This window comes from Phyllobates terribilis, unplaced genomic scaffold, assembly GCF_046119375.1.
Source record: "Phyllobates terribilis strain yellow unplaced genomic scaffold, ASM4611937v1 Scaffold_7__3_contigs__length_470593459, whole genome shotgun sequence".
Classification (NCBI taxonomy): domain Eukaryota; kingdom Metazoa; phylum Chordata; class Amphibia; order Anura; family Dendrobatidae; genus Phyllobates; species Phyllobates terribilis.
The window spans coordinates 85,642,952-85,655,792 of NW_027362767.1; the positions used below are offsets into that span (position 1 = coordinate 85,642,952).

The 12,841-nt window shown below is 40.2% G+C and overlaps 1 protein-coding gene across 1 annotated transcript in view; it reads left to right on the plus strand.

Annotated features, from left to right (window-relative positions):
* The window catches only part of ITPKA (inositol-trisphosphate 3-kinase A), a 130,721-nt gene extending 118,146 nt beyond the window's left edge, over positions 1–12,575 (plus strand). Inside the window, exons 4-7 of the mRNA XM_073638921.1 lie at positions 8,911–9,115; positions 9,568–9,669; positions 9,852–9,923; positions 11,767–12,575. Of these exons, the coding sequence (XP_073495022.1) occupies positions 8,911–9,115; positions 9,568–9,669; positions 9,852–9,923; positions 11,767–11,967 (580 nt within the window). The 3' untranslated portion in view covers positions 11,968–12,575. The remainder of the gene's footprint in view (positions 1–8,910; positions 9,116–9,567; positions 9,670–9,851; positions 9,924–11,766) is intronic.
* The last annotated feature ends 266 nt before the right edge of the window (positions 12,576–12,841 follow it).

Genomic DNA, 12,841 nt, shown 5'->3' on the forward strand with positions numbered 1-12,841 from the left:
CATTACCATTAGTAACACACTACGCCGTTATAAATTAAAATCCTGCAGGGCACGGAAGGTCCCCCTGCTCACACCAACACATGTCCAGGCCCTTATGAAGTTTGCCAATGATAATGCAGAGGAGGCACCAGAGAAAGTCATGTGGTCAGATGAGACCGAAATAGAACTTTTTGGTATCAACTCCACTCGCCGTGTTTGGAGGAAGAAGAAGGATCAGTAGAACCCCAAGAACACCATCCCAACCATGAAGCATGGTGGGAGAAACATCATACTTTGGGGGTGCTTTTCTGCAAAGGAAATAGGAAGACTGCACCGTATTAAAGGGAGGATGCATGGGTCATGTATTGCAAGATGTTAACCAACAACCTCCTTACCTCAGTAAGAGCATTGAAGATGGCTCATGGCTGACTCTTCCAGCATGACAATGACCCGAAACACACAGCCAGGGCAACTAATGAGTGGCTCCTTAAGAAGCATTTCAAGGTCCTGGAGTGGCCTAGCCAGTCTCCAGACCTGAACCCAATATAAAATCTTTGGAGGAAGCTGAATGTTGCCCAGCGACAGCCCCGAAACTTTAAAGATATGGAGGAGATCTGTATGGAGGAGTGGGCTAAAATCCCTGCTGCAGTGTGTGCAAACTTGGTCAAGAACTACAGGAAGCGTCTGACCTCTGTAATTGAAAACAAAGGTTTCTGTACTGAATATTAAGTTCTCTTTTTCTATTGTATCAAATACTTATTTCATGCAATAAAATTGAAATTAATTATGTAAAAATCATACAATGTGATTTTCAGGATTGTTTTTTAAGATTCTGTCTCACAGTTGAAGAGTACCCACGATAAAAATGACAGACCTCTCCATTCTTTGTAGGTGGGAAAACTTGTAAAATCGGCAGTGTATCAAATACTCATTTTCCCCACTGTAGCAGAGGTCCTGGAAGACCAGGAACAGGTACCAGACAGAACTCTGGAGTAATTGTAAAGTCTGAACACCAAGACAAAGGTATGTGTCTTGGTAAGCCTTATTTAGGCTCAGGCACATGATCACATTGGATCACGCCAGGCCATCTGCAAAGCCCAATATGGAGCACAACAAAGTTCAGTGGACTGGGGTGAGGGGAGCAAAGTCTGGATTAAGACAGGTGTGTAACACATATACTTGCGATCACATGATCGCCCGCTTCCGATGCCGGAACCACGGAATCCTGACAGCGTGCACTGTGCACGCTGTTGGGATTCACAAGTCTCCTGTCACATGAAGTGACTGCTGACTTAAGCCCCAAGCCTGGACAACCCTTTTTAGACGTGCTCCTATTAATGTTGCAGTTTAAATACTTTTGGCTTTTTTTTATACATATAGATTTTTTACATACTATTATTCAAGATATCTACAGTAAAAATTAATTAAAGCGTTTGCCGAGTTTTTAATGTATTTAGATGTGTTCTTCAGGCATATCTTTGAAACTTACTAAAGTACTTTTGTTGACAAAGCTCCACTGATGTCCTCATTTCATCCATCAGTCCCGGTAGCTCAATTTTTCAGCCCCATGCTCAACACAGAAGAGAACTTTCTGTGCCGGCATGTCTTCAGAGCTGTCTGTGAGGGGGGCTGGCTAACTACTCATTGAAATAACTAAGCCAGTCCCTTCTTTATCTGTACATGAGAAGAGTTAGTTGCTTAAAGGGGTTGTCCACTTTTTTTTTTTTACTAAAGTGCATTTAATTGGAATTAAAATAAAGTTTTGTATTTGGGTTTCATTCAAAATTTTGCATTGATTGACTTCTATAACCTCGGTGTTGCACCGTCTATTGCTGGCTGCGGAATGAGTCAACCGATAATCCATCAGTCAGCCTGCTATGACGGTCTGATGGGGAGTTTGCAACTCTTTTATCTTTTTTTTTCTGAGCTCCTCTCAACTGATTTATGATTACAAGCCACAACGAAGTTAAATTTGCAATGCAACAAAGAGCCTGTAGAAGCCAAACAATGCAACATTTTTTAATGAAACCCAATTGCACCAGATGGATGAGTATTATTCTACTTGCTGTTTTAAAACAATATGTTATCTGGGTTTGATATCCATAGATAAGGAAAAAAGTTCATTGAATTATTTGAAACCAATGACTCCAGGTAGGAAAGGGCTAAAGTAAATGTCTCAGAATTTTACTTGAAAATCTTCCCATAGAGAATAGTGTCATGAGCCCCAGCGTTTATGGTAAGAACTAAGAAAAGAAAACCAAACTCATCAAGTTTTAGTTTCATGTGATACTTTTGCTTTCTCTTTTGTCCTCAAGATGTTTTTTTTTCTAAAGTTAGTGGGGTTTTTCTTCATGAAAAATAGGAAGTATGGCAGTACTCAGTAAAGGAAATGTCAATTTCAGCTCGGCTCTTGACTGAGGTTTGTTGCTTTTTCTTAAATAACAGAATAAAGTTGAGGGAACCTAATTTGCCTATTAATAAAGGCCAAAATTTTGGCAAAACGAATGACATTATAATAGATATTTTTTGTAATGTTTTACACCGCCCTTTTCCACACATCCTCTGCTTGCCCAGGGGTAGTGTTATTGATAGGTTCCCTTTAATGCCTTTTACCCCAAAGGGGACTAAATGTGCTACCATTTGGTACTCAGTTGGGGCCTTATAATGTTTTAAAAATCGGTCCATGAAGGTGCTAAATTTAAAAATAAGTTACGCACATACCATACACTCGCCCTCCGGTCTCGTACCTTTCTCTTCTGGTGAGAAGTCGTTAGGTATATGCTGCAGCCAGTCAGAAGCTGCTGATTGGCTACAGTAATCACTTTCCATCTGAGCCATAAGAAACAGTCCTCTGCCTCAGTCTTCTGACTCAGACCACTGAAGCCAGGAGACTAGCAGGGACACTGGCACCAGTATGGAGAAGCCACGTGGGTCCATTAGGTGAGTAGGTATGTTTATTTTCGCACCGCCATGCGTACATTTTTATTAAATTAATAGTTGCTAACCCCTTTAAAATCAGGGCTTCTAGGGTAGAATAGCTTTGTAACATTGGTACAGTTTTCTTCTGACGGAATTCTACAGAAAATAAACCTCTGTGTGAAAGACGTAACTGGGCATGTCCTGACAACCATCGCACAGGAGTGACTACTGATGATGCAAAAATCTGACATCATACAACTGTCCAGAAAATCTTTTTTAACAATCACTTCTTCTGAAAGAGCTGCGACCTTGCAATAAAAAAACACTTTTGTTAAAAAGGTCATCTGGCCCCTCCAAATAATTCTTCAAGCAGCAGGCCTGATTTCCAAATAATATCAGGCATACTTACCCATGGATCCAACTTTGTCGGCTCCGGTGGTCTGCCCAAGGACAGATGTCTCTTTAGTCACCTGACCACTGAGGCCTGTCATTGGCTGCAGTGGTCAATTAACTGAAAAAGCACATCTTAAATCATGGCATGAAAATCATTCCAGAGACTCTACAATCTTCAGTATTATATTGATCACACTTGTGTATAGCGGAGGTAATGACGTGCCAGGATTTGGCTTTTTGTAAGTGAGATCAGAGCAAAGTTACTTGTCTACCTGTCTTTGACTTTTAGTTTGTTTTTGTTTTTTTTACTGAATATCGGGCAGCATGAAATGAGAGATGATATAAAGGTTCATTGCAGATTAAGTATTCATGAGCATTACATGGAAGCATTTTTTTCTTACTCTGTAATTTTCTTTATTTTTATTAAAATAAAAAATCCAAAACAGAACCCAGTGGCAATGGAGAGAAAAAAAAAACAATGGGAATTTTTTGTGTGTAAATATAGGAAAATAGAGAGGAAGAGCGCATTAACAAAACTAATTGCAGAAGGGAGTTAGTACATAATTGTAGAACAGAAAGTAGTGAACCAATGGTCATGTGTGGACAGAGAACCAGGGAACCATGAATTCCACATCTCAACCATCCACAATCGACATACGGGACTTCCTAGTCACTTTACAGTACATATAATATATAATTGGAATTTTACCGTCCAATCCTGTCATTTTCAGGGGTGAAAAGCCACCGCCAGAAGATTTTGACAGAGGCTTTCTCCTTTCTCTCCATTAAAAATACATGAAAACACGGTCGATGGGGAGTCAGGAATATTAGCACTCTGCTGAACACATTTAACCAACAGCTAACCCATACATTATATATATAATATATACATATATATATATATATATATATATATATATATATATATATGCATATATACACAACCCCTGGCAAAAATTATGGAATCACCGGGCTCGGAGGATGTTCATTCAGTTGTTTAATGTTGTTGAAAAAAGCAGATCACAGACATGACATAAAACTAAAGTCATTTCAAATGGCAACTTTAGGGCTTTAAGAAACACTAAAAGAAATCAAGATAAAAATGTGGTACTCAGTAACGGTAATTTTTTTCAGACCAAGCTGAGGGAAAAAATTATGGAATCACTCAATTCTGAGGAAAAAAATATGGAATCACCCTGTAAATTTTCATTTCCAAAACTAACACCTGCATCAAATTAGATCTGCTCGTTAGTCTGCATCTAAAAAGGAGTGTTTACACCTTGGAGAGCTGTTGCACTAAGTGTACTGACATGAATCATGGCTCCAACACGAGAGATGTCAATTGAAACAAAGGAGAGGATTATCAAACTCTTAAAAGAAGGTCAATCATCACGCAATGTTGCAAAAGATGTTGGTTGTTCACAGTCAGCTGTGTCTAAAATCTCGACCAAATACAAACAACATGGGAAGGTTGTTAAAGGCAAACATACTGGTAGACCAAGGAAGACATCAAAGTGTCAAGACTGGAAACTTAAAGCAATATGTCTCCAAAACAGGAAATGCACAACAAAACAAATGAGGAACGAATGGGAGGAAACTGGAGTCAATGTCTGTGACCGAACTGTAAGAAACTGCCTAAAGGAAATGGGATTTACATACAGAAAAGCTAAACATAAGCCATCATCAACACCTAAACAGGAAAAAACAAGGTTACAATGGGCTAAGGAAAAGCAATCGTGGACTGTGGATGACTGGATGAAAGTCATATTCAGTGATGAATCGCGAATCTGCATTGGGCAAGGTGATGATGCTGGAACTTTTGTTTTGTGCCGTTCCAATGAGATTTATAAAGATGACTGCATGAAGAGAACATGCAAATTTCCACAGTCCTTGATGATATGGGGCTGCGTGTCAGGTAAAGGCACTGTGGAGATGGCTGTCATTACATCTTCAATAAATGCCCAAGTTTACATTGATATTTTGGACAGTTTTCTTATCCCATCAATTGAAAGGATGTTTGGGGATGATGACATCATTTTTCAATATGATAATGCATCCTGCCATAGAGCAAAAACTATGAAAACATTCCTTGAAAGAAGACACATAAAGTCAATGTCATGGCCTGCAAATAGTCCGGATCTCAATCCAATTGAAAATCTTTGGTGGAAGTTGAAGAAAATGGTCCATGACAAGGCTCCAACCTGCAAAGCTGATCTGGCAACAGCAATCAGAGAAAGTTGGAGACAGATTGATGAAGAGTACTGTTTGTCACTCATTAAGTCCATGCCTCAGAGACTGCAAGCTGTTATTAAAGCCAGAGGTGGTGCAACAAAATACTAGTGATGTATTGGAGTGTTCTTTTGTGTGTTTGTTTTTCATGATTCCATAATTTTTTCCTCAGAATTGAGTGATTCCATAATTTTTTTCCCTCTGCTTGGTCTGAAAAAAATTACCCTTACTGAGTACCACATTTTTTATCTTGATTTCTTTTAGTGTTTCTTAAAGCCCTAAAGTTGCCATTTGAAATGACTTTAGTTTTGTGCCAGGTCTGTGATCTGCTTTTTTTTCAACAACATTAAACAACTGAATGAACATCCTCCGAGCCCGGTGATTCCATAATTTTTGCCAGGGGTTGTATATACTGGCCGCTTTAGTAGATAGTTGCCGGACCATGTTTGGCCACTGATTATACAGCTGAACCAATAAGAAAATGATTTAGTCTGATGATTAACTGTTGGTAGACTGGGTGTAGACGGATAACACCCAGAATTACCCGGTAACAATATATTTTATGACGATGAAACAAGATATAATGATTGTCCTACATGACTGCTTGTAATAACACATTAACGTTAATTGCCGCTGTGGTGTACGTGTGCACTTATTGTTGACGTAGCTTCACTTCGTAGGGTTGTTACCTAATTTGACCTAAATGTAATATTTCATTAGGACCTTTCTTTTCAAATCACCTTTTATTTTGAAAGTTCAGGTTTTCTGTTACATGAATGAAATCTTAATTGATTTTTTTTTATTAATAATTATTAATCCAGTGTTACTACAAGGTGCAGAGTATAACAAGATTTCCGCATTAATTTTGCAGCCCTGTACTCGACTATACACCAATGGAGTAGTGGCACAAATACAACTTTCCCTGTTTTCAGGATCAGTGGGGCTCACACTAGTGACATCACCACCAACTGTTAAGTGGGTTGCCCGGTTTCAGAAAACCCCAGTCACTGGCTGCAGGTATTTTTTTACTGTGCTTTACTCACCCTTCTCAGGTCTGGCACCGAGTCTCCTCCTCCACTCCCAGTATATTTTATTGTCTCCAGCACTGACATCACGTTGCTCTAGTTGCAGCCAATCAGTGAACTGAGTAGGTAACACAAACCTCAGAGAACGACTGAGATCACTGATTGGCTGCAACGCTGTCGATGTGATGTAAGCGCTGGGACAGACACCGGGAGCAGCAGCAAATACTCCACATTAGACCTGGGAAGGGTGAGTGAAGAACCGAGTCCAGCACTGAGTTTCATGTATAAAAACTAGTGCAGGAACCGTTGCCCTAAACAATCAGTTGGATCACATTTTATTGCCTTTGTCACACTATAAAAATAAAGCCGCCGTCTGATTTGTTTATATGGACAATTGCTCCGTTGTCCATGTGACCTCGTTATACAGCTATACGTAGTTCTGTTATATTTTGCCCTTTACGTTAGACTTTTCTTTATATTTTTTTGCCTTTTCAAATGCTCAACTTTTTACTTCCAAAGTTGTGGGGCTAGAGCAGGAAACTGAATCCGATGTCATGCGTAAGAGCAGGTCCATGTTTTTAAATCACTCCCAATTTCTAATTATTATCCACATGTAGCCTCCAGGATACACAAATATTTAATTGTTTATTATGTTTTCACATACCTGAATTAATATATTCAATTTCCAGAAGCTTTGAGAAGTTGAAATGAAATATATTGATATATCTGTTGACCCGTGAGAAAACCTGTCACCTACTGGTGACCTACTAGTAGCTTGGTTAATTAGTCTACTTGTCGCTGTCAGTGGGCTTACACAAATGTTTCTCAATAAGTTCAGATACTTGGAAACTTTAGATTATATTTCAAAATATACAATATTTGTGCGGCAGGATTTGCAGTTAGGTGGGTTTCACACATGAACCGTGCTCGTATTGGAAGAACCTGATCGACCGCGGCCATTCCATTCCCCTTATAAAAAGTCAATCTTGTAGAAGTTTTATTTAGCTTTCCTCTTTTTTTCCCATAATTTTTTACCTCCTTTTTGGAGGGTTCTCCATGTTATTTTCCTGCTTCTCTTCCTGATGATGTACTGTATGATCTTTAATCTTGCTGTTTTCCCTTTTATGAATACAATATAAAAATATTTACCATAATGTAATAGGAAAATCCTCATAAAACTAAAATTGAATTTTTTTTTCCATTAGAGTTGTAAGAAACCATGCTCCAAAATTGTAATTTAATGATTGCAAATTTGCTAAAGTAGACTTGTACGTAGAGCTGACGTCATGAATGATTCCTAGAATGTCGACCCATAATATGGAAGCAATGAACTCTTTGTATAAGATACTATGTCCAATACAAATACAGAGATACGCTGTTTAATCTCTGGTCATCTATTTGGGGAATTGTGAACTTGGGATCCCCGATGACATAGGAATTTCTAGTCTTTTTGCACATAGTTTTAATTTTTTTTCTAGATTTTCACATTTGCAAATATGTTTCCTAAAATTTTTTATTCAGAATGCTGAAAATTACATCTTTTAAATAAAATATATAAAAAGAGATAAAATACAAAATGAGTAACAGGAAGTTTGTGATGGAAAAGCAGAAGGGCCAAAGTCAATAAATGCAATAAGTCAGAATCTACAAAAGCCACATGTTAAGCCCCCGTCTCACATAGCGAGATCGCTGCTGAGTCACGGTTTTGGTGACGCAACAGCGACCTCACCAGCGATGTCGCTATGTGTGACACTTTGCAGCGATCAGGCCCCTGCTGTGAGGTCACTGATCGCTGCAAAGTGTCCTGGACCATTTTTAGGTCGTTGCTCTCCCGCTGGTCAGCACACATCGCTGTGTGTGACCAGCGGGAGCAGTGATCAGGCTGGTAACTATGGTAAACATCGGGTTACTAGGGGCACACGCGCACTTAGTAACCCGCTGTTTATCATGGTTACGAGCCTGCTAAAGTGAGCGGTGACCTCCCGCTCACTGTAGCAGAGTGGTAACCATGATAAACAGCGGGTTACTAGGAGCGGGTGTGCCCCTAGTAACCCGATGTTTACCATGGTTACCAGCCTGCTCCTGCTTCAGCAGGCTCGTAACCAGGAGCAGGACATCGTGGAAAGATTCTTACCACAATGTCGCTGCTCCCCTGATCGTTGGTGAGCCTGCCTGTTTGACAGCTCACCAGCGACCACATAGCGACGCAGCAACGATCCCTGACAGGTCTTATCGTTGTCGGGATCGTTGCAGCGTCGCTAAATGTGACGGGGCCTTAAGGGACATGAAATATATCAATATGCATATATGATACGTTTGGTCTGGTCATTGTGCTGATTGTTTTTATATAATTTTTATCTCTCAGGACATATTTGGAAGAGGAGTTGACGAAGGCCCGTGGAAAGCCCAAACTCAGGAAGGACATGTATAAGAAGATGATTGAGGTGGATCCTCATGCACCTACGGAGGAGGAGAGCGCTCAGCAAGCCGTCACCAAACCCCGATACATGCAATGGAGAGAGACCATCAGCTCAACATCAACTTTGGGCTTTAGGATTGAGGGTATTAGGGTCAGTATGCTGATTTCTAGTGGTTAATAACTGTGTGTTTATAACTATTTCTATTCCTAGAAGGGCAAAAATACTGAATTTCCCATATCAAAGCACAGTGGTGGTCAACCAGATATATTATGGGGACCTCAAATGTATTCCATCACGTGGTCGGTCACATTCAGCCGGTGAAGAGATTGGCATACAAAGATACCAAATACATAACCGTATACCAGACCGAGCTCGTCTGTTGTGTATTATTGAGCAAAGACTCAGCATTTATAGTAATTCTCATGTGAAGGCGGCTACACCATGACTGTGCCTTCATTAGACACATGAGGGACACCAGTTAAGTTTATATTGCAGAACTATAAACTGCTTTTAGGAGCACTAGTTGGTATCTGTTACTTTTAATGTCTTGAGTTGGTTATCTTGTAAAAGAAGACTAAATTCATGCTCCCTTACTTCTGTAGAAAGGTGACGGGACATGCAACACGAACTTCAAGACCACGAAAACTCGGGACCAAGTCCACAGAGCCTTCCTTGGATTTATTGATGGGAACATGATAATCTTGGTATGTAGACTGGATTAAATATACCAATCCATAGTGGAGGGCTGACTACAAGGGCCCTTAACTGATCCCAAGAATGGTGGTATTCCTGCCTCCTATCCTCCTCGCCAGCACATGTACTTGGGGTCATGATTTGTGATATGCAATCCATTGATATTACAACAGTGTTTTTCTGTATTCTACAGAGGAAGTATCTGACTAGACTACATGAAATTAGAGGTGTTGTGGAGTCCTCAGAGTTCTTCAGACATCATGAGGTAGGTTGATTATTTATAGAGCTTTTCTCACATCCCCTTCAGGACCTGCTCTTGCCACATCTGCTTCTATCACTAGGAGCCGCTGTATTAATTCCTCGGGTGGCACTAGTGATAGAGGAGACATCGGGACCACAAGCTCTGGCTCTGTTCAGCCACTGAAGCAAGGGTGGCTGGACCATGTAGTGTCATTCAGTCTGGCAGTATGGGTGTGTGTGACAGTCCAGCTGGAATAATCTGCTCCCTGCATCGAACTATTGGACAACATTACACCCTACTAATATTCCCAGCTTACTGACAGTTTGTTCTTCCTCTGGCTTGGTGCTATTTTTTAGCTGCTTCGTCTATAGGTTTCTTGTTTTGACCTTGACCAATTTACTGACTATTCTTCTGTTTTCTGATTTTGAACATTATTTGCCCTTTTAGTTCTGACCCAGGGACCTGACCACTCCTACCAGCCTGCACCACCGGCCAGCAGCCTACTCCATAGCCCCAACTCAGGGGACCCTGTATAAGTCCAGATCCCTGTACATGGTTTAAATTGTGCAGGCCAACTCCTGGGATCTGGTAAACAGAGTGGCTAGCACTAAGCCTGTCTGTAGTAGCCATTTTTAGAGCTGCCAGGCAACCACTGACAGAGCTCCATTACACCTTGGAAAGATTTCCACTTGGCCTAAAAAGGTTACTGTAATTTCCTGTACCTAATCTAAAGTCTATATATTGTGTATGTGAATCCGGGATACACTAACTGTTGACAAAAAAGATAACAATGGAAATAAAAACTATGCAATGCAATATACATCCCTCATTCCCAGTCATTTAATTGCCCCATGCTGTCCTCACTTACAGTCTATTTCTGAGTTACAGACACTTAAAGGGGCATTTATGTCTCATACAATAGTGTCATATTGCTAGGATATAGAAAGGAAGAATCCAGAGAACAAATAAGCGGAACAAATAGCGTAGATTCTCACATATTGCAGGCCTCTTTGTGTGTCCCTGCTCACCTGTTATGTCCAACACACGACACCTACATCAGCTTTATCTGAAAACACATAGAAGAGCTGCTGGCAACCTTCTGCCTGGATCCAGACAGTCCACGTTGAGGTACCTTTAATAAAGAACAACTTTCTCCTGTGCCTTTTGCAATCAGCATGGCGCAATCTAAGCTGTCACATTTATCACCAAACTGCTCGGAATGTCGTCACTTCATGATGAAAGGCACCGATACTGAAGATACTAAAGCCGTATCAATCAAGTGAAGCTGTTCTGCCGTTTCCCTGCACAGCGTGCGAATCGTAAAGAAATCTCCTGACAATATACTGCCACTTTATAACATGGGGAAACTTCCCCTTTAAAAGCAGAGTATTGTCTTGTTCTGACATATAATAATCCATAAATCATGGCACCACTCCCAAATCGCGCCCCTCTCCACCTACCAGGGGTCTCAGCCCTGCCAAACACAAGACGGAGGTGAGTTGTATTCTGTTGGCCCATTTCACTCCTAATCCAAGTTATTTTCTAATTTCTTCAATATTTCATAAAAGCTGTGATTTTTCCAGTGATTATGAGCCTGTAGCACTTGTAGGCACCTTAATATAATACTTTCTAGCCTCCTGCTATATTGTATTGAAATGTTCCACGCTTGAAGACAATTTTGTGGAGAAAACAGAATGTACCTGAATTTCTTTTTATATGATTGAATACGTGCCAGATTTCCACCTCACCTTTTATCTCCACCGGAAAACGCTGGCACCATCGGGAACATATAGTTTGTACTTCTCGTCCATTTACACATGTTCTGCTTGTAACACCTGTAATAACCCTTTTCCTTTTGCCCTCGCAGGTAATTGGAAGCTCCTTGCTGTTTGTACACGACAAGAAATGCAAGTGTAACATATGGCTTATAGATTTTGGAAAAACGACACCGCTACCAGAGGGACAAACTCTCAACCACCGAATTCCCTGGCAAGAGGGCAACCGAGAAGACGGTTACCTTTATGGATTTGACAATCTAATTGAAATCTTATCGAGCATTACATCTTGATACAGATTCCTCTGCCAGTCTCCTGACCACTACATTAGGATTTTATCTTCATTTTATGCTGTTTACTTTGGATTTTATCTATTGGTGATGGACCTGAAGAAGCTTCTAACATAGGAATCACAATGCTTGTACAGGTTTCGGCACAGATTATTTATGCCTAACTACAGTAATCTATGATGATCTTCGCAATAACCCTTCCTTTCTTTGACGAAATCTCTCAGTACTCTACGACACTTAATCATCAGTCATCAGCATTGACACATTTTCTGAACAATTACAAAAAATTCAACATCAACACCTGACTAGAGATGTCCTGCTATACTGGCAGCGACCATGCCAGGCAATGGTGGCACACACATGAAGATGGACCCATTTATGTAATAGCCCCAGTGCGCTTGTCAGTTACACTAATGATTTTGTAGGATCACTATGTGGGCTGCTCAAGGGCAAAATGATGAAATATTCCCACAGAAGAATACGTAATAATAATAATTTTACAACTTGGAAGGACCTTAGAGAAGATCTTCAGGTGACAATACCCATTGGTTCCTGTTGGTAGGTTTCCATGGAATTGACCAACAATGAATACGTTTGGAATTCTGAAGATCTGTGATAACTTTTAGGGTATGTTCGCACACACAGTCATGGCCAAAACTTTTGAGATTGACATAAATTTTGATTTTGCTGCTTCAGTGTTTTTAGAATTTAGTCTATTTTTTTTCTTACTGTAGTACAATTATCAGCATTTCATTAGTTTTTAAACTTTTACTGACAAATCAAGTTTATGTAAAGACTGATTATTTGTAGCATTGCCCTTTACTTTTCCAGACATCTGCCCTTAGTCATACTGCAGGTGGATATCAGCTTCTGGGCC